At 36.2% G+C, this 22,953-nt stretch overlaps 2 protein-coding genes across 4 annotated transcripts in view; one reads left to right on the top strand and one right to left on the bottom strand.

Moving 5' to 3' along the window:
• The window catches only part of SMARCAD1 (SWI/SNF-related, matrix-associated actin-dependent regulator of chromatin, subfamily a, containing DEAD/H box 1), an 85,297-nt gene extending 81,539 nt beyond the window's left edge, over positions 1-3,758 (top strand). For 2 of the 3 annotated variants that reach the window (XM_065907256.1, XM_065907257.1), the window contains exons 24-25: positions 363-472; positions 1,847-3,758. In XM_065907256.1, coding sequence (XP_065763328.1) covers positions 363-472; positions 1,847-1,908 — 172 coding nt within the window. In that variant the 3' untranslated portion in view covers positions 1,909-3,758. The remainder of the gene's footprint in view (positions 1-362; positions 473-1,846) is intronic. The other variant, XM_065907258.1, reaches the window with a different exon arrangement.
• HPGDS (hematopoietic prostaglandin D synthase) overlaps positions 1-22,953 on the bottom strand; it is a 46,094-nt gene that overhangs the window by 10,250 nt on the left and 12,891 nt on the right. Inside the window, exons 3-6 of the mRNA XM_065907259.1 lie at positions 20,194-20,286; positions 17,752-17,861; positions 12,759-12,857; positions 8,670-8,834 (exon numbers count right to left, since the gene is read on the bottom strand). Of these exons, the coding sequence (XP_065763331.1) occupies positions 8,670-8,834; positions 12,759-12,857; positions 17,752-17,861; positions 20,194-20,286 (467 nt within the window). The remainder of the gene's footprint in view (positions 1-8,669; positions 8,835-12,758; positions 12,858-17,751; positions 17,862-20,193; positions 20,287-22,953) is intronic.

Genomic DNA, 22,953 nt, shown 5'->3' with positions numbered 1-22,953 from the left:
ACTTTCATACTTTTTGTACTAAACTATATCTCTTGGAACCTGATAAGCAAAGCATGTTCTTTGTTAAAATGAAATACCTACCTGAACTCAGAATTGTTTGTTGTAATACAGTTATACCAGAAATTTTTATAGATATCTTTTTCTTATCTCTTGAATCAATAAGGATGTTTGAAAGTGACATGCTCAGAAAATGTCAATCTCAAATAGTGTGAATAAAAGAATTTAAATTTATGGATGTATATGTTAAACAATTTTCTAAGTATTCTTACTACATTCTTAAGTGATTTATGTATTTAATAGTTTATATATATCAAATAATTTTATATTAAGTAACCAGTGGGCATATCTTATGTTTTCTTTAGAGAAGTACTAGTTATAAAATTAATAGGCCAAGGGACAATTGAAGAATCCATGCTAAAAATTAATCAACAGAAATTGAAACTAGAACAAGATATGACCACAGTAGATGAAGGTAAGTTTTTTGTCAGCATAAACTTTATTAATATGGGAAGGCATCAACTTAGCAGTAGCAGGGAGTCACAAAGATGGTTTGAGTCCTTGATTGGTATGCAGATTATGGATAGCACAGAAGATAAGCATACTTGTGTCAAACGTACTGGAACAACTAAGATCATTTTGCCAGAACTGATAAAACCACTTTGATTATGAAAAATTCTGTCTGTCTGTTGCATTCCTAGTCTCTGACACAAAAATATTCCAGAAATAAAATCGGGTCCATAATTTTATCTGCAATTTTATAATTTACTTACTATATTAGAAATATTTATGAATCCAAAGCACATGGCACAATATTTTCTTAAGAACTCTAACATTTATATTCATTTCATTTTGACTAGCAAAATACTCATTACTATAGAGTACAATAAAATGCATTTATTAAAAATTGAATAATTTCAAATTAAAGAGCAACTGTATATTAGAAACAGTCATCAAATTAGGAGAACCCTCTCCATTTCCTCCATCTTTTTAAAAAGAATGATTTTTAATTTTTTATTAAAAAGTAGATACATCCACATAGTTCAAGATTCCTAAGATATAAAAGGGCAAATAAAAGCTTCCTTCCCACTCTATCACCCAGCTTCCTCATAAAGTTTATTTTTTATTGTATGACCAGTTATTTCTGTATCTTACTTTTTTATGTGATGTTAAATTTGGATTTCATGGACTATTTTCAAGTCTTTGGACAGGTTTAGAGGCAAGCATGTCAGTGAATTTCCTGAGAGTTTATACAGTGGTTTGTCATCTTATGCATATTTTTTTACTGAAGGGAGAAGAGTAGGTAAAAGTATTATCTTAAGTTTAGACTATAGCTGGGGTCTGTATGAGTGATAGAGAAAGAGAGACACCTGGATAAGTGTCTAGATACTGGGGTCTTGTTTAATTGAAGTTTTCTTTAAGTCAATGATTGTATCTTTGGACTGAAAATAAGTTTAGATGAAATTATTTCTGTTTGGATTTGTGAGTTTTGTCTTTATTTTCACATTCAGATTGTTACATAGATGCTTTTATTTAGTGAACCTGAGGAGTAAATACTATGTGAATAAGTAGGATTTGATCCAGGCTATCTAAATGTGTCTTTATATCTTTAACAAATCAGAAAGAGAAGCTGTAGACAGCTCTGCTGGCAATGTGAACATGAGCACAGGGGAGGTAGCCCTAATAATATTTGTAGGAATTTGGGAAGGTTTTTAACAGGGAGTAACACTGAATCTAACTGGGCTTCGAAAGATGATTAAGGATTCACCAAAAGTAAAGAAAATTGGAAAGAAGTATGCTTCATGAAATATTTTTTATCAAACTCTTAACACCAGTTTCTGACCTGCAGGTGATGAAGGAAGTATGCCAGCAGATATAGCCACATTACTAAAAACATCAATGGGCCTGTGAAATGAGAATTGTTAATTCCTGACTGATGAGGAAATATCAACTTGGTGCACTCAAGGACATTTACATTATGATGACCGTGGGGTTTATGAACATTTATAACTTTTTATAATTTCCATATTACATTTCTCATAGTATGGACAACTTTTTTGCCACTAACTGAATTCTCCAGATGCTCACATGTGAAATTTCAAAAAAAGCCACGAATATGTAGTCTTGAAGATGTTAAATAATCATTTTACAAAACAGTTTTCTGAATGGGGATTAGTTGGTGATTGTTTGTAACAAATACGCTAATGCTTTAGAAATGTCAGTATTTTTGTAATTATTTCTACCTCCAAATATATATATATATATTGTCTTTCACTGGATAATGTGTGTAGATTTTTACATGTGCCTTATTTGACAATGCTTATGTCTTGTTTTTGCTCGTCTCATTTGAAGTTTTTTTTTAATTATGTTAAAGAATGCAGCTGTATAGATTATATAGCTTTCATTTTATTGCTATTTGAAGCAGATGTTCACCACTATCAACAAGAACTCAACCTGAATTTAAAGGTGGCATTCCATATACTAACCCCCCCGCCCAGGTCCTCCCAAGTACTTCTGTTAACACAAATTTGTTTGGCTAGGCACTAAGTTGTTTTCCAGTGAATAGTAACTGAAGAAGCCTTTATCTTGCTCCATGAAGTAAATCCTTCTGTTCATTTCCCAACTGCACTAACTGTGCTTACTAGTCTACCTATTCTTGTGCATGTTTTCATTATTTTCCCTCCCCAGGCTTTTGCTTCTCTTGAAACTGTTGCCCAGTCATTTCTGCTCCAGTTCTCTCTACTCTAAATAGTAGTCTATTCCCGTCACATCTCCACATATCAGCAAAATGTTGGTGACATTTTTCTAGCCTGGCAGAACAGATTAGCAGGCTGTTTCACTTCAAAGCAGACTGTGACTTCATTTTAAGGCAGCATTAGGTACTGCATGGAAATAGGTCATTAACTTTGAATTCTTATCAAAATATAATTTACCACTTTGCAGAATTTCCAGTACAGGACCTAATGAAGAAAGGGCCATTCTTCAATTTCAATTCAGTGTGGGTGACAAAGTGAAATTTAGAAGTAAAGTTGTCTACTTGATATTTAACTCTTTATTAAATCTTTCTTTAAATTTTTGCCTGTTGGTCTATATTGCTGTTTTTATTATGCATCAGTTTCTTTGTATAACTTGTGAGTTTCATGTGTTTTGTTTTATTATGTAAATATCATTATAAATAAACTTATTTATAAATCAAAGATTTGTTCATTATTGAAGATTATACTTTCACAACATCCTGACTTTCTAAGTTTCGAGAGTAATATAACTCTTCAGTTGAAGGCTAATGAGGCTCTTATAGTGATTCTTCAGATATTATAGACCCTGAAAACTCATGACTCAGTAGACTTACCCAGTCTTGAAAGTGAAAGATTGAAAGGACTCTGCAAGTAGTATCACTACCTCCTTCTACATCATAATACCCAAATCACTTACATTGTTGAGAATGTTAACCTTCTAAAAATCTTAAATGGGTTCCTTGTAACTTTCTTGTATTAATGTGTCTTCAGCGATAGGCTGTTTCTTTTGTTGTTGTTTAATCCATATTTTTATGTTTAATTAAATGTAGTTGGGTTCTCCCTGTAAAGCTCTGTTACGTTTTTGGCTTAATAAAAACAATTAGATTGTAAGTTGTATTATCATACATTTTGTAGTAGTTTCTGTATTGAGCACAAATGGTATTATGTGCTTAATATTGTCTCTTTCTCAGCAAACTGGAATGATTACTTTGGATGTATCCTCATTAGTCCTTTTATTGAACTGATAGCAGTAAAATTTGAAATCCATCACCGGTAAAGAGCATATGAAGCCACAGTTGTTGGAGTGATGTTTGGCCAACTGAAGCACCATATGATTTTTTAATACAGGTCACACAGGGATAAAAGACATAATGTGTTTTTTAACTCTTAGTTCTGACCCCACAGTCTTGTAACTTTATACCAATAGATATGTGTGTTGAAACATTAATATTGTTCCTCATTGTTGGTGTTATTGTATAATGATTAGATAAGAGTATTAGGAGATTTGGTTTCCATTTGTGTGACCTTAAGCAGAATATTTAAATGGTCTATAAAATTAAGGAATTGATTGTTTTAACTTCCCAAAAGGTATGGTTTCTTACTAATTATAAATATAATAGGCAGTTCATTTCTGCCGTGGTTAATTCATGTACTCTCACCCTTGCTAACTTGCTCAGTGAGGAGATGTTTAAATACAGGATGGGATAATGGAATATGTTGTTCTTTTCAGTGAAAAAAAGATGACCTAAAGGTTATGATGATGCTATGACTGAAATATTTCCTTGTAAAATCTGCTGTGGTTGCATTTTCTATTGAATCACAATATGTGTAAACAGTGGGACTCATTATAGAGTTTCCATAATTTATATAAATATTGTATTTATCACTTACTAAGTTCTATTTTCATTAAAGCTTGTTAGAATGTAATTATGTGGAGGAAAATCAGTATACATAAGAGGGAAGAAAATTTCTACCTTTATTATCTAGAGTATTATTTGAATTTCTTCTGTGAAGGACAGTTTTTTTTTCCTCTAGACTGCTCTGATGACATACATGAGGACTTTGCAATGAGAAGTTGTTTATAACCTATTATCATTTCTTAACAGCTACTAAGAGTAAGAAAAGTAATTTGAAGAAGCAAGATACTCGAGAAATACACTTTGTGTCTCAGTGTAATTCTTGTTTTGTTTGTTTTTAATTTATTTTTTATTGAAGGATAACTGCTTTACAGAATTTTGTTGTTTTCTGTCAAACCTCAGCATGAATCAGCCATAGGTATACATATATCCCCTCCCTTTTGAACCTCCCTCCCATCCCACCCCTCTAAGTTGGTACAGAGCCCCTGTTTGAGTTTCCTGAGCCAGACAGCAAATTCCTGTTGGCTATCTATTCTATGTATGGTAATATAAGTTTCCATGTTACTCTTTCCATACATCTCACCCTCTCCTCCCCTCTCCCCACATCCACAAGTCTCTTCTCTCTGCTTCTCCATTGTTGCCCTGTAAATAAATTCTTCAGTACCAGTTTTCTAGATTCCATATATATGTGTTAGAATATATTTATCTTTCTGACTCTCAGTGTAAGTCTTAATAATGTGTACAGTAATTTTTTCCCTCAGATTTCATAGAACATTGTTATGAAGAAGAAGCACCTTAAACAAGATCACACTTAGATGGACTTGCCTTTTCTTTCTTTTTTTTCCCCACACCCTGTCCCCACTTTTTGCTTCTCAACTATATTCTCTTTCCTCTGCCATTCATTTCATGGATAAGGCTATCTGTTTTCTTAATCTGTTTCCTGATATGACATGAGATTAGACAACTCAATATGTATATTGAACTAAAATGTTATTTTTCATTATAATTATGGTTTAAAATAGGTTGGGATAATCCAAATGTACAGTTAATTGAAAGATTTCTATATAAATGGCTTGTTTATATGGGTAGTTCTTATACAGTCATGTAGAACTATAAAAATGATTCAAGTTGAAAGTGTAAAATAATCCTCAGGAAAAATAATTGTCCCATGACCTTTAAAAATTTTGTCAGCATAAAATAAATGTATAAGTAAGTGAACAAAATAGGAAAATTAGTATTTAGTGCACTGTAAAATATTAGAAACATTGAGAAAATTTAGTTTTTGTAAAAAAATTTATCAAAGTAGTTTGAACAGTACCTTCCTGTAAAACTTGCAGGCAAGAATTTTTTTTTTTTTACCTTGGCAAATAGTCATAATCCTTGATTTCAATCAGCTTCCAGCATTTCATTGCTCTTTCAGTGTTATGAAATAATTCCTCCCACCCCCGTTGTTTTTTCTTTTTAAATTGAGTTTAGTAGAGGAGATTTAGGTTCATAGCCAATTAAGCAGGAAGTACAGAGGGTTCCCATGTACCCTTGTCCCCACACAACACAACTTCCCTCACTTTCAACATCTTACACCAAAATGATACTTTTGTTACAATCAGTGAACCTCCATTGAGACATCATAATCACCAAAAGTCTATAGATTACACTAAGGTTCACTCTTGATGTACAGCCTATGGGTTTGACAAATGAACCTATTATAGTATCTTGTGGAATAGTCTTAACTGCTTTAAAAATCCATATAAGTTTTCTCCATGTCTTTTCATGGCTAGATAGTTCATTTCTTTTTGGCAATGAAAAATGTTCTCTTGTTGGGTATACCACAGTTTTCTTATCCATTAACCTACTAATGGATATTTTGGTTGCTTCCAAGTTTTGGCAATTATTGATGAGGCTACCAACAACATCAATGTGCTGGTTTTCGTGTGGACCTGTTTTCAACTCCCCTGGGCAAATACCAAAGAGTGTGCTTGCTGAATCATATGGTAAGAGTACGTTTAATTTTGTAAGGAATTGCCAAACTTCCGAGGTATATGTACTATTTTGCATTTATATCAGAAATGAATAAAAGTTCCTGTGGCCCCACATCCTTGCCAGTATTTGGTGGTATATTTTGAAGTTTTCCTTTATAATAGGTATATAATAGTATCTCATTGTTTGCAGTTCCCTAGTAACATATAATATTGAGCATCTTTTCATATGCTTATTTGCCATCTGTGTGTCTTTGATGAGGTGTGTATCCAGATGTTTTCATCCATTCTGTAATCAGGTGGTTTATTTTACTGTTGATATTTAAGAGTTCTTTATATATTTTGGATAAAGTCCTTTTACAGATATTTTCTTCCTATCTGTGGCTTGGCTTCTCATTCTTTTCATCTTCTGTTTTTTTAACGTGAAGGATTTTTCACCAGTCTCACTTCCTCCAGGACATCTTCATCTTTGTCACAACCACTTTCCTCATTTATGTCAGTAAGTTTGCCTTCACCAAGTTCTTCAAACTGCATCTGAAGAGCATTTTTCCATTTATGTTCAGTTTGAATTTCACTCCAGCATTATCACTTTTCTTTACTGCACTTTCATCTTTGTTGATGAGTTCTCTTTTTCTTTTGTTTTTTAATACTTTAATTTTATTGGAGTAGAATTGATTTACAGTGTTGTTTCAGCTGTACATCTAAGTGATTCAGTTATACATACATATATTTTTTGGATTCTTTGGTCATATAGGTAATTACAATACTGAATAGAGTTCCCTGTGCTATACAGTAGGGATCCTTGTTGGTTATCTGTCATATATAGTAGTATATGTATGTTCATCCCAAACTCCTAGTTTATTCCCCCCCTACACACACTTTCACTTTTGGTAACCATAAATTTGTTTTCAATATCTGTAAGTCTGTTTCTGTTTTGTAAATGAATTCATTTGTATCTTTTTTAGATCCCACATATTAAGTGATATCGTGATATTTTTCTGGCTTACTTAACGTAGTGTGATAATGTCTAGGTCCGTCCATGTTCCTGCAAATGGCATTATTTCATTCTGTTTATGGCTGAGTAGTGTTCTCTTATATATACATGTCCCACCTCTTAGCCCTTCCTCTGTTGATGGACATTTAGGTTGCTTCGGTGCCCTGGCTATTGTAAATAGTGCTGCGATGAACATCAGGTGCGTGTGTCTTTTCAGATTATTGTTTTCTCTGGAAATATGCCCAGGTGTATGATTGCTGGATCATATGATAGTTCTAGTTTTAGTTGTTTAAGGAACTTGAATACCATTCTCCAGAGTGATGGTAACAGTTTACATCCCCACCAACAGTGTAAGAGGGTTCTCTTTTCTCCATACTCTTTCCAGTATTTATTATTTATAGACTTACTTTTTGATGATGGCCATTTTGACTACTGTGAGGTGATACCTCATTGAAGCAACAGCTTTGATTTGCATTTCTCTGATAATTAGTGGTGGTGAGTATCTTTTCATGTGTTTTTTTGGCCATTTCATGTTTTCTTTGGAGAAATGTCTCTTTAGATCTTTTGCCAGTTTTTTTTTTATTAAGTTGTTAGTTTTTTGACAAGAGTTGCATGAGCTTTTTGTATATTTTGGAGATTTAATCCCTTATCTGTTGCTTCATTTGCAAGTATTTTCTCCTAAGGGTTGTCTTTTCACTTTGTTAATGGTTTCCTCTGCTGTGGGTGAGTTCCCTTTTTCAATTATCCATTTTTGTAAAATGTCAAGTGGGTGTATCATTGAGAAACAAGCAGGCAGCGCAGCTACACACTTTGCTGTCTGTGGGTAAATGACAGATGTGCAGTGAACAATCACCAACAGACCGTGAAAGAAGTGGCATGGTTGGTCATATATCTGTCTGTTATTTACATAGTGACTTGTGGACTGAAGCACTAGCAGCAAAATTTATACTTTATGCAATTACTCATTAATACACCATGGAAACTGAAATCCAAACCGTTTCTTTTTTTGGAAAATATGTAACTAAACCACTGTGACTGAAATTCATGTGTGTCAAAACTAGTGCAAAGCATGGCCTGCCTGTATTGTAAACTATAGATAATATGAAGCTCTTCTGGAGAAAAAAAGATACTGGAAACAAAAGTCTTTTTTTTTCCTAATCCCCTTTCCTCCTTTTTTTTTTCTTTTAATAAGCAAAATATGGCAGAAATGAAAGTGTTAACGGAGCTGAGGGAGTGGTGTATGCGCATTATGCAGCATGTTGATGTAGCTTCTTATCTGATGAGAATGATGCTGTAAAGAAGAATAAAGGTTGGAGGTGGCTGGCATTACCTAGAGTTTGGTCTGGGGCCTTCGCAGTATCCAGTCAGCGATGGCAGGAATGCTTTGGACTTTCTTCCGTAATGTCACCAGCCTGGGGTAGATGTCCAACAAATCAGGTTTAAAGACCAAAAGTGTGGTGCTGCAAATTTCCCAGTAGAAGTCTGCCCAAGTTACCTAGTTTAAAGGAAACAAATTTTCGTTGGAACATAAAAGGCCTAATTTCTTAATGTTAAAAAAAAAAAATTGTTTTTTAATTCAGAATAGTCTGTAATTACAAAAGCAGAATGTATATGTGATAGAAAATTACAGATAACACCATACTCCCAAGCCCAGAGTTTACTCATGTTAACACTTCGTTAACATAGGTTATTTTTCTATGCCTATGTGTGTATTTTTACTAAAATGAGATATTATAGTACATAGCCTTTTGTAACTTGATTCAATCTCCACCTTTCTGTGATAATACATTTTTATGTTATCTAATACCCTATCAGTGCTTTTCCATCTGTTCCCCAAATGTCTTTTATAGGACAAAGCATCAGTATCCATTCTGGGACCATGTGTTTCACTTGGTTATATCCTTTAACTCTCAATTCAGGACATTACTCCCCCCCCCCCCCACTTTTTTATTCCATGTCATTGAATTATTTATTGAAGATTCCACACTAGTTCTGCACAATGTCCTGCCTTCAGGATTTTTATAATTATTTCATCTTTACCTTGTTCCTTTATATGGCAGAGTAAAAAGGAATAGAGTACAAGTTATCTTTAGAGAGTACATGGCTTTAAGTTAAATACTTTTGGCTAGCATAACATTATATTGGATCACATCAGAAGACATTAATATATGTCTGACCATTAGTATAACTGGCCACTGTACAGTAGGATAATGACAGCCTAGTCCTACTCTTGTATACCTTTTTTGTTTGTTTTTATTTTTAATTTGTACACTTGTTCCTTTATGACCAGAAACTAATCTGGATGATGTTACTTTGGCTCCATATAAATGTCAATCAAAGAGTGAAGTTTAAATATGAACTGTTCTTAGTTTTGCTTTTGTTTGGGATTTAATAATGCAGATTGCTAGTGTTTTATGAACTTGCTCACATAACATCTTCAACATTAATAGGACAGTTTATTGGTTAGAGGATTCAGAATTCAGTCAACCAATATTTATGAAGTACCTACTATGTGCCCTGTACAGGTTAAGTGCTGGGATTGACTAGAGAGCAAGATGTGATGCAAGACCCTTCTCTGATGAAGTTCTCACTTTAGAAGCAGGAAGACAATCAAACATGGGAAGTGTGGTGCAGGGGATCGGCCAAGATTGTGGAGTAGAAAACTCGCCTCCCTGATCTCACCTTCTCTTACAAGTGCACCAAAAATCACAAGTGTCCCCAGAACAACCATAGATGAAAAAGACCAGAGTCTACCAGAAAAGATCTACAACTAAAGACATAAAGAAGGAACTACAGTGAGACAGGTAGGAGGGGCAGATTCATAATATAATTAATCTAGTCCCTTATCTTGCTGGGGATAATCAACAAATTAGAGAATAAACGTGCTGCAGAGGTTCTCCCACAGGAGTGAGCTCTGAGCCCTAAGTCAGGGCCGCTAGCTCAGGGGTCCTGCACCAGGAAGACAAGACCTCAGATTATTTGGCTTTGAAGACCAGCGGAGTTTGATTTTGGAAGTTTTCAAACTGGGGGAAATAGAAACTTTACTCTTAAGGGGGCACACAAGATCTCGCACCAGGATCCAGGGCAAAATCAGCACTTTGATAGGAGCCTGGGGCAGATTCATCCACTGGTCTTGAAAAGTCTTCCAGAGATACAAGAGGGAAGTTGTGGCTCATGCTTGTCCTCTATGTTCGTGCTGGGAACAGAGAAACTGGCAGCAGCCATATATGAGAGCTTTCTACCACATGGACACTGGTAGAAAGTGTTCCCTACTCCTACTCTTACATATTGGAGAGGGGATTAAGACATACAAACCATTATGTATCAAATAAGCTATAAAGGACTATTGTACAACACCGGGGATATAACCAATATTATATAATAATTATAAATGGAGTATAAGTTTTAAATTGTGAATCACTATGTTGTATACCAGTAACATATAATGTTGCACATCAACTGTACTTCAATTAAGAAACAAAAAACAAAATCCACGTGAAGTGATAAGGGTGATGAAGACAGTGATGAGAGAGGTTCTCAGGTGGTTAGAGAGAGAAGTTCTTTAAGAGGTGACAATTAAGCTAAGGCTTGAATGATAAAAAGGTCCAGACGTGCAGTGATTCAGGAATTAAACATTTCAGGCAGAAGGAAGAGTGAGTGTAAAGGCTTTCAGGCAGGAGTATGACTTGTATCTAAGGGAAAAACAAAACACCAGAGTGTTTGGAACATTTGGAGGAAGGGAGAAAGTGCTGAGAGATGGAGTCAGGAGATAGATTACGAAGAACTTTTAATAAAAAGCAGAAGAAAAAAATATTTTTAAGTCATTAGAAATTGTTCAATAAATAGGGCAGAGAAAGGAGCAAAAGACATGGCAAGTTTGCTTCTCTGTCTCTTCAGGACTCAGCAGATAGTGACTAGAGTAAGTCCCAAAGTGTGGCAAAAAGCAATATCTTGTCTCCTAGAATGGTGTCTCGTTGAAGGCAGGTGCCCCAACTTAACACAGCTTCTCAATCAGATTTAGATTTGAACTTTTTCTTGGCAAGACTACTTCATAGGTGACGGTGTGCTCCTCTATTAGCAGACCCATATAATATCTGGTTCTCTCTCTTTTGTAATATTAACAATTGTTGATAATCAGTGCTTAGATTCATTGATTCATCACGGGTTGGAAGATAGCGATGGTTTATTTTAATCTCTCCTTACTTATTAACTAAAAAAATTTATGAATATAAACTTTGTCCCATCTTTTTCTTTTATCTTGAGGTTTAATTGGCATAAGAATGGCAGGATAAATGCTTTATTCAACCCCTCCCACCACAACACACATACACACACACTTTGTGTTTTTCAGTCTTCTGAATATAGACAGTCTGTCTCTGGCTTCCAATGGTTCAGTTTTACAATTTTTTGACTATACCGTGGTGCAAAAATGATATGTATTCTTTAGAAACCACACTTTGAATTTTGACCTTTTCCCAGGCTAGTGATATGCTGCATAGAACTCTCCTCTGATGCTGGGCCGTGGCAGTGAACCATGTGTCAGGAGGGTAAACAGCTGATAAACTTAACCATTCTGTACCCATACAACCATCCTGTTTTTCACTTTTACTACAGTGTTCAATACTTACATGAGACATTCAGCACTTTACTATAAAGGTTTTGTGTTAGACAGTTTTGCTCATCTTTGGCCAGTGAGAGTGTCTACAAGTTGACTGCTAGGTCCTTTTGACACAACTCCCAATTTGGGGTTTTTTTTTTTTAATAATTAATTTGGTTCTGGTATAACAAAGTATTCCTAGCTCATATTTTACATTTCCTGTCCCAAACTGAGAATGAGCTCTTTCTCCAAGAAACTAGTTACTTTTAGAATTTGGAGACAAGGATTTGGGTCCTAGGGTTGCCCAGGACGAGTAAGTCGGTCATTTTTTCAAGAAAAGGACGCAGAATGCTTTTTCTCTTTACTCTAAAATAAAGTACATTGTGAACTGAAACTGGTATATGATTAATATTGTTTGCCCTGAGAAAATATTTATAATGAGATGTGTATAGTCAAATCACTGTGTTTTTCCAATGATGATGTTTCTTAGTTTTTTACTAATAGAGTACAGAGGTATTTCTCCACATACTCTATTCACCAGTTTGACACAAGTTTATTTGTTTCACTTTGCTGTAGTTTGTCAGTGATAGCTTTTTAAATTTTTGTTATTATTATATAACATATACTTTAGTACGTTTTTCCAAAGTTAACATCACCAAGAAAGGTTTATTCAAAGAAGTTTAGCTTTTGCCCTTCTAACCTACTTCCTACTTCTCTAACCTACTTCTTCCCTATGGGTAACACTTTTTTCAATACATTTTTATAGTTTTTTGTTTATCCATATATATGTACATGCATTTTTAAGATGTAAAACATACTCACAGAGTCACCAATAAACCACTTGTTTTCCCCTAAGTATGTGTCCAAATTTTGCAGAAGAGGAGGTGCATCACATGTAAGTAGCTCCTTAAATATCTGATTCTAGGGGAGAGAAGAAAGGTCACTCTAAAGATAATAGGAAGAAAAAGAGTTGAAGAGGAAATAGATTACATTTTTGTCATCAGTTCTTATGGTTTTTTTCACTTATCATGACTAAATCATTGATCAGTAAAATCTTTTCATAGTTTTTAATCCTAATTTTTGTTAGTGAAAATTATTCTATTATGTTTTTACATTTCTAAAATCCTCCAACCTTTTTGGGCTCACTCCCTTTAAAGTTAAATAGTGTAAGTAAAGGTAAAGAAATTAACTGTATTTTCTTGGGGTAGAGTCCTCCAGTTTGGCAGTCTTACACTTAACATAAGTATTATGCTTTTGGGCCTTTATGAATTTCCTCTCTTTGACTTAACATTGTACCTTAGAGTGAGATTCTCTGTCTTGAATATCATCTGTAAAATCCATCATCGAAGTGTCCCCTTTTGATATAATGTGTAAGATATTATTACAAGGCAAATAATATCCTTGGGGAAAAAATGAACAAATACACCCACTTAAATAATTATCTTTGTTTTTACTTAAATCTCTGAAGAACAAATAATTTATTCATGGTGTCTTTCTTGGTAAGAATTGTTTATTTGTTTATATATGAAAATTGGGCTGGTTTGTATTGTGGATATGAAATGTAAACTAAACTCAAAAATACTATAAAATATGCATATATCATCAATATTCATAAATGACCCATAATAGAATTCAGCGTTTATTAATACAAAATAGTGGATAACTCCTTCATCAATTCACTTGAGTTACTATTATGACTTAGCTAGGTAGTACAGATTATTAGAATATAATGCCTCATATTGAGGAGCACAGTTTATAAAAGCTTCATTACACCTTTACCTGTGTTTGTCACATATCACACACTGAAGGTTGGGAAGCTTGTCATTTTGATTTTATATGCTTTCCACGGCTCTGTACCACGCTTGTACATATGGTTCTGTCTCTATGGTAAACATATTCATGGTTCTAAAAATAATGGGAGTCCTTTAGCCCCTTGTACAAAATTTGTGAGTTGAGAGGCAACAGGCCCAGAAACGTGACATTTCCCACAACTTAGCTTAGCTCAGCATCAGTAGGGGAGGCACCAGCCAGCTTGGCTGTCCTAGAATAGCTGGAGGCAGGAGGGAGTTCAGTGGGACAGGGTAGAGATGCCGTACAACTTTCCACAAACGCCTGTGTGCTCACTTGGGTAATTCTGCTGCTTTTCCTTCTGTGCATTTCCACAGTGTAAGAGGCACCAGTGCTTGGCATATGCAGTGCCGGATGAAAATCTTATCTCTACACTCTCGACTTCTCCTTTCGCCTCGGTTCTCTTATTGTCTGCGGTGAGAATCATCTCAGTCCAATGGAATATAGATTGCTAGACAGCATAACCATTTGTGTTTTGAGTCATTTTAAAGAATATTCACCAGAATAACCTGAAGAGATAAAATGTTTTTATGTGCTGTGCTTACTCACTCAGTCGTATCCAACCCTTTGAGACCCCATGGACTGTAGCCCACCAGGCTCTTCTGTCCATGGGGATCCTCCAGGCAAGAATACCTGGAGTGGGTTGCCATGCCCTCCTCCAGGGGATCTTCGCCCCCCAGGGATCAAATCCAGGTCTCCCGCATTGCAGGCAGCTTCTTTACCATCTGAGCCACCAGGGAAGCCCCAAAATGTTGTTATACATCCTTTTTAAAGTATATTTTCTGATAAACCCTCGATAGCCATTCTTATACCTGATGGACTCAGAAATTTCCTACCTCCTTCTCCAGTGTTATTATGTAGATTTGTGTACACTGAAAGTTATTGCTATAGTTTTCTATCAAACAACCTGTACAGGATTTAGGGAGGTTTGTGTATTTCTCCAAAGTGCCATTTTAAAATCCACACTTACCAAAATCATTTAGTTTTGGAAATGGGCCACTGATGTTCCTTCAGTCCTGCTTACCTTCATCCCCCACCCACAAACCCCTGCCTTGTTCTTCAGATGAGAAAACTGAAACAAATGCATTGTATAAACACAGAAATTCTAGTGATAAATTCAAGGATTTTCAGTGTGACCAATGCTCAGAGACAAATTTTGCCTGTAAGTTTAACTTTCTTAAATTTTAAATTAGAAATGGAATTTTTATCACTGATACATTTATAATTAAATAAATGTGATAAATTTTGTTTGAAGCACATATAATAAGAGGACTATTTTGACTGTTTTTAAAATCTTGACTGTTTTCAGGAGTCTGCTTTTGAAAATTTTACCTGTGCCACAAGGTGGCAGCAATGCAACCACTACAGAGACCGAGTGACAAGATAAAGAAGAACTGTGTTATTTTTCACTGGTTCTGGTCAGGTCCTCTACTAATCAGATAATCCAATAGTCTGGCTATTTGCAATAATTCTGCAACACATTGTCCCTTCATATGATTTATTCACAAACTTGGATTATGTCCTGTGAATGTTGGGTTTTGTTTTGTTTTGTTTTGTGGTAGGTAATATGAAAAAGCATTCTTATTCTAACACAAAGGTAAAGTTACTCTCATCATAAATGTTCAAAGACATGTTACTTTGGTAGATTGCTTCTGTTATGGAGCCTCAGTCACAGAAAGGTACAAAGTAGAGAAATAGAGAAAGGCAAGCCAACATGGGACAAAAACCTTTAGATAATTTTTTTTTCGAAGTTGAAGATCATATATCTGCTTGTTTCTACATTTATAAGGGTATGTGAAATGTAGATGTCATGTCTGACAAATAAAAGGAAAAATGATGAGCACTGAAGTGTATAATAATACTATTAATAACTATTAATAACTAATATTTAGTAAACACTTTCCACCTCGCCATGGATACTTATTCTACTATTTAATCCCCCCAACATACTTCAAGTGGGCTTCCCTGGTGTCTCAGAGGGTAAAGCATCTGCCTGCAATGCAGGAGACCCGGGTTCGATCTCTGGGTTTGGAAGATCCCCTGGAGAAGGAAGTGGCAACCCACTCCAGTATTCTTGCCTGGAGAATCCCATGGACAGAGGACCCTGGTAGGCTACAGATCACAGGGCTGCAAAGAGTCGGACATGACTGAGCGACTAATACTTCAAAGTAGATTGTATGCTATGCCTACTTTGCAGACATTGAATGTGAAAATTTGGTAGAGAGTTAAGTGACAACTCGTGAAAAGAGAATCAGGGTTCAAGCCTGGCAGTCTGACTCCAGAGCCCAAATGTGTCTCTGTCATCAAAGTTGAGCCTTTATTTAAGACTTTGCTCTGGCTAGTCAAGTATGTGTGTATATATATGCATTTGTGGGTGTCTCCCCACACACCTTACATTTATATCAAGGAATCAGTAAATGTGAATACTTTTATGTCCCAAATATCTCTGTTTAAATCAGAGGATCCTAATCAAACAAATGGTATTTAGAATAAATGGTGGTGGTGGTGGTTTAGTCGCCAAGTCGTGTCCGACTCTTGTGACCCCATGGATTGTAGCCCACCAGGCTCCTCTGTCCATGGGATTCTCCAGGCAAGAATACCGGAGTGGGTTGTCATTTCCTTCTCCGAGTAAATATGCTTAAGTAAACTGATAAAACTGCCATTTGTTCTGTGCTGTAGCTTTTCTTTAGTGGCTCAGATGGTAAAGAATCTGCCTGTAATGCAGGAGACACGGGTTTTATCCCTAGGTGGGGAAGATCCCCTGTAGAGGGGAATGGCTACCCACTCCAGTATCCTTGCCTGGAGAATTCCATGGACAAAGGAGATTGGCAGGCTACAGTCCATGGGGTCACAAATAGTCGGTCACAGCTGAGCGACTAACCCTTTCACTTCACTTAAGCTATAACATGTACATAATAAATACTCCTGCACAGCTGTTTTGAATAGCTGCTGGCCCTGTGACATTACACTCAGTGGTTAAGAACGTGGAGTCTGAGCCACAGTGTCTGGGATTTGAATTCTTCTTGTACCACTTACCAGCTAAATAACCTTAGGCAAGTTATTTACACTTCTACTTGAACCTCCATTTCTTCATCTGGAAAATGAGGATAACAGTTTCCAATATTAAAAATGAAGAAGCCTTGATGATAAAAGATAGGAATACTGGGGATGTGCCTCAAGTAAACAAAGGAGTAAATAAAAACAGAAGAAAGCATCCAGGAAACAGGACTCCAGCTCAAGAAAAAGATATTCCTGGGATGGCAGTGAAGGGAAGTCCAATGATGAAAGCTGTGCAAAAACCTAGACAGCTCTACAAAGGAGAATGGCAGTCTCTGGCTGGAAATCTCCAAGGTAATAATGGAAACAACAGATTATCTGATATCTTTGACTTTGTGGAATACAGTATTGGCAGGCCATTGGGTAGTATGGGAAGGTTCAGCAATAAAAGTGAAAAAGAAGCAAATGAAAAAAGGTAATTACTACTTTGAGGAGGAAAGTGAGAAAGGAAATATAATTGAAGTATACCACAATGCACAGTTCTGCACACTATTTTCATAGACATTCTAATGTAATGACTATCGACTTCACCACAAAATTTTAATATTAGGAGTTTGGGAGAAGGGAATCAGAATGACTGCATAGGAGATAGATTCTCATTAGTCTCCTAAGTCTATCAAAACTATCTAAAATTTGTGAATCAGAGAAAGCCATATTTACATATCCTATATGGAGATGTCTAAATCCTAAAGAAACAGCTAACAGTGTTAAAACGAGGGCTGCACCTGAGGAAGGGTTAATACAAAGAGGTAGGGCAGGAATCACTGTAGTACTTTGTTTTAAACTTTTTACGATAGCGTGATATTTTAAAACTAGAGGTATGTTTTACTTTGATAAAAAGGAACTTTTAAAAGCACCTAACATAACACTTGGCAAACGGATATGATTAATAGCAAACTGATCACATTACTTTTATATCTTGTCTTTTCTCTGCCCAAGGAAAACGAGACATGAAATCATCCAGTGTGTCCACAATTGCATCCACTTGACATTGTTCAAGTTCTGTTTTTCCAGCCAAATCTATGGAATAGAGAGAGGACATTTTATACCCAAGAAGATACTCAATTTAATTTACCATTGTAAAGCTTTTTTGTAAAAGGCAGCATATTCATATGGTTCAAAAATTCTGAACACTGTACAGTAAAACAGTATCCAGTGAAAAGTAACTTCCACCTCTGGCCCCATTCATTTCATTTTGCTCCTTACCTACCTATCATATTGGTTACCATTTTCATTCATTTATCTTATATTATTCCATTGTTTCTTAATGAAAATAAGAATACATATCCCACTCAACATGCCCCTCTCCCCATATATCCTAGTTTTTCCTACAAGTTCTTTAAGGGCATCCTTGCCCTTTTTTCAGGTACATAGGATTCCTTTAAGTGGAAGTGCCACAATTTACTTAACTAGCCTCAACTAATTAGGTTTGTTTCCAGTCTTTTGCTAGGACAAGCAATACTACAGTAAACAACCTACACATATATTATCATTTATCTTATAGAAAGAATGGTTTGTCAAGAGCATGTGTTTGTTTTCTAGAAACTGTAAGTTTAAAATAATAGAGATAGTTTTTTTTTTTTTTTTCCCTGCCATTTGATCAACATTTTGCTAAGGAATCATTGGTCTTCCTAAATATATTCTCATTGGTGTCAATAAAATGCTTCTGTGTAGAAGCATGCTGAATTGGTTGCATTTCAGCAAAGGAAACATTAACAAAATGAAAAGAACCCACTGAATGGGAGAAAATATTTTCAAATGATATGATCTATAAGGGATTAATACTCAACATATATAAACAGTTCATATAATTCAACATCAAAAAGAATGCAATTAAAGAATGGCAGAAGAACCAGATAGACATTTTTCTAGAGAACCAGATGACCAATAGGCACATGAGAAGATGTACAACATCACTAAGCATCAGGGAAATGAAAAGCAAAACCATGATGAGGTATCACGTCACTCCAGTCAGGATGGCTGTCATCAAAAAGAACATAAATAACAAATAGTGGCAAGGGTATGGAGAAAAGGGAACCTTCCTACACTGTTGTTTGAAATTGGTGTGGTCACTGTGGAGAGCAGCAGGGAGGTTTCTCAAAAAATTAAAAATAGAACTACCATATGATTCAGCAGTTCCAATCCTGGACGTATATCTGGAAAAGATAAAAAAACTGTAATTTGAAAAGATACATGCACCCCAGTGTTCATAGCAGCGTCATTTACAATTGCCAAGATAAGGAAGCAACCTAAGAGTCCATCAAGAGATAAATGGATAATGAAGGTGTGGTGGTTTTGAGAATCAGGATGTCTCTGGCCCGGTGGTGCATGCGCAGGGGTCTGTTAACTCACTGTGCCCTTGAGAAACAACCTGAGTTTGTATGTTAATGACATGGCATTATATACATCATATATTATATGAAATTATTTATATATACATATATACATCATATATTATATGAAATTAAAAGACACTTGCTCCTTGGAAGAAAAACTATGACCAACCTAGACAACATATTAAAAAGCAGAGACATTACTTTGCCAAAAAGGTCCATCTAGTCAAAGCTTGTGGTTTTTCCAGTAGTCATGTACGAATGTGAGAGTTAGACCATAAAGAAAGCTGAGTGCTGAAGAATTGATGCTTTTAAACTGTGATGTTGGAGAAGACTGCTGAGAGTCCCTTGGACTGCAAGGAGATCAAACCAGTCAATCCTAAAGGAAATGAGTCCTGAATATTCATTGGAAGGACTGATGCTGAAGCTGAAGCTCCAATACTTTGGCCACCTGATGCGAAGAACTGACTCATTGGAAAAGCCCCTGATGCTGGGAAAGATTAAAGGTGGGAGGAGAAGGGGATGATATGGTTGGATGGTATCACTGACTTGATGGGTAAGTTTGAGTAAGCTCCAGGTTGGTGATGGACAGGGAAGTCCGGCATGCTACAGTCCCGTGGGCTTGCAAAGAGTCGGACACAACTGAGCGACTGAACAGAAGTGAACTGATGCCTCATGTATTTCCTGTTAATTTCTGATAACTTATGATAAGCACTCTAGCAAAAGTTTGGGTTCAGATACATCTGTCTAATTTTTCAGCTATATTCCAAGAAGGGATTGAGAACAAGGAGGTGTGGGGCAGGAGAGACTGGACAATATAAGATAAAATTAATTGTCAAGGGAACTCAGGGAAAATTAAACTGATAGAGATGGTATATGTATACTAACTCGGCATTTAACCCTGTTATCCCTTGCACTGTATCGTTTAATCTCATTCACTAATAGAGCTTAATGAATAGTAAATATATGCCACGCATTTTTTCAGCTATCAAGAACCTTAAACATAAAGAATATCTTACCTGTGTTTCTGGTCAAGTATCTTGCTATTGCCAGACTCTGGTGAAGTTTAAGTCCATCAACTTCCAAAATGGGGATTTTGCCAAATGGAAGAGCTTAAAATAAAATAAGCAAATAATCAACTTCCAGAACAAAATCAAGTCATAATACTTTTGTTTTACTGATAATTGTGGAAACAAAGCATGAGAGTAACATTGCAGAATTCTTGAATATTTATTCTGTAAGGGATATTGTCAGTTACTCAGTCCTGGCCGACTCTTTCTGACCCCATGGACTGAGCCCAGCACCAGGCTCCTCTGTCCATGGAATTCTTTAGGCAAGAATACTAGAGTGGATTGCATTTCCTTCTCCACGGGATCGTCCCAACCCAGGGATCAAACCCAGGTCTCCTACATTGCAGGCAAGTTCTTTACCCTCTGAGCTACCAGGGAGCCTGTCTAGGGCAGGGTCCCCAACCTCTGGGATCTAATCCTGGTGACCAGAGTTGATGTAATAATAATAGAAATAAATTGCACAATAAAAGCCCTCGAAGCACCCCAAATCCATCACCACCCCCACCCTGGTCTATAGAAAAATTGTCTTCCCAAATCAAGTCCCTGGTTGGGGGCTACTGCTCTAGTGGAATCTGTACATTTCACAAGTTAAAACAACAACAACAAAAAAGACAGCCTTCAGAATGGGAAAAATAATAGCAAATGAAGAAACAAACAAAGGATTAATCTCAAAAATAAACAAGCAACTCCTGCAGCTCAATTCCAGAAAAATAAATGACCCAATCAAAAAATGGGCCAAAGACCTAAACAGACATTTCTCCAAAGAAGACAGACAGATGGCTAACAAACATGAAAAGATGCTCAACATCACTCATTATCAGAGAAATGCAAATCAAAACCACAATGAGGTACCATTTCACACCAGTCAGGATAGCTGCTATCCAAAAGTCTACAAGCAATAAATGCTGGAGAGGGTGTGGAGAAAAGGGAACCCTCTTACACTATTGGTGGGAATGCAAACTAGTACAGCCACTATGGAGAACAGTGTGGAGATTTCTTAAAAAACTGGAAATAGAACTGCCATATGACCCAGCAATCCCACTTCTGGGCATACACACTGAGGAATCCAGATCTGAAAGAGACACGTGCACTCCAATGTTCATCGCAGCACTGTTTATAATAGCCAGGACATGGAAGCAACCTAGATGCCCATCAGCAGATGAATGGATAAGGAAGCTGTGGTACATATACACAATGGAATATTACTCAGCTGTTAAAAAGAATTCATTTGAATCAGTTCTAATGAGGTGGATGAAACTGGAGCCCATTATACAGAGTGAAGTAAGCCAGGAAGATAAAGACCAATACAGTATACTAACGCATATGTATGGAATTTAGAAAGATGGTAACGATAACCCTATATGCAAGACAGAAAAAGGGACACAGATGTATAGAACAGACTTTTGGACTCTGCCAAGGTCCAGCCCCGGCAGGACCAGGAATACCCAAGGGATGAGTGGAGTCGGCAAGGAAGAAGACAGACAGACAGACACAGAAGGTTGCGTAGAAGAGGTAACTTTTATTTTTAGGATAGCTCAGTTTTTATAGAATGAATGTTACCTCCCCCTAAAGTCACCACATATTACATCAGATATTGGTTTGTGCTTCCGTCAATATTTTTTCCCCATGTTTTTCCCCTATGCATCCATCTAGAACGTTTCCGATTACAGGGTTTATACTTAAATGTCCCGTACATAGTCGTCTTGCCTCAATGACCTAACATTCTCACTCTAACAAAAACAAGGTTCCACAAATCTCAGGCATAGTGTAAATTCTTTGGACAATAAAACAATACATGGGAAGGGTCACAGTAACATGTTTGACATTTCTGAAAATAGTACCATAAGAAAAACCTGATATTTTTCTTTACCTGAAACCACAAAATCTCAATTTACAATGATTAACTTTTTATTAAGCAGCAAAAACACCTCTAGAGCAGCAAAACACCTCTATTAATAGTAAGATAGTGGCAGTAAAACTGGTTAATATAAATCTTCTATTAAAATCCTATATACCCCATTTTCTAATTTTACAAAAATACCCATAATATCCCATGTTATTTAAAGAAAGGGAAATAATGAACAAATAGCAGCAAGGAAATAGCAATAGTGAAAACCCTTTCAACCATGGAGCAAGTAAAGTAAAGCAGTATATCTACTTTAAATCTAAATACCTCTACTCTTTTCTATTCTAGAACATTATAATCTTTTAAGCAAGCAGCCAAACTATACCTGTGGCCTTTTCTTTTATGACTTGATGTTTATGGTCGTGTCCTGAGGCAGAGCAATCTTCAGCATTTCCAAAAAGGCTTGGACTTTTCCAATGAGGCCTTATTACTATATATTATCATTTCCAAAAATTAATAGAAAGCCCAACAACAGTAAGACAGAAGGAAGAAAGGGACATACCAGGCCCCCGGGACAACCTTGAGGGGAAGAGCTGCCTTGCAGGTTCCTTTCTCATCCTGGCAGCTCCAGAGGGGACATATTGGGCCCCCAGGGCAGCCCCATGTGAGGAAGAGCTGCCTTGCAGGTTCCTCTCTCGTCCCATGACCTTGTCATGGACTGGGTGCATCCCGGCGGCTCCCAACAGGACTCTTATGGGAGAAGTCGAGGGTGGGATGATCTGAGAGAACAGCATCGAAACATGTATACTATCAATTGTGAAACAGATCACCAGTCCAGGTTGGATGCATGAGACAAGTGCTCG

This window comes from Muntiacus reevesi, chromosome 16, assembly GCF_963930625.1.
Source record: "Muntiacus reevesi chromosome 16, mMunRee1.1, whole genome shotgun sequence".
NCBI lineage: Eukaryota > Metazoa > Chordata > Mammalia > Artiodactyla > Cervidae > Muntiacus > Muntiacus reevesi.
The sequence above is the reverse complement of the archived record's forward strand: the minus strand, read 5'-3'. Positions and strand labels throughout refer to the sequence as shown.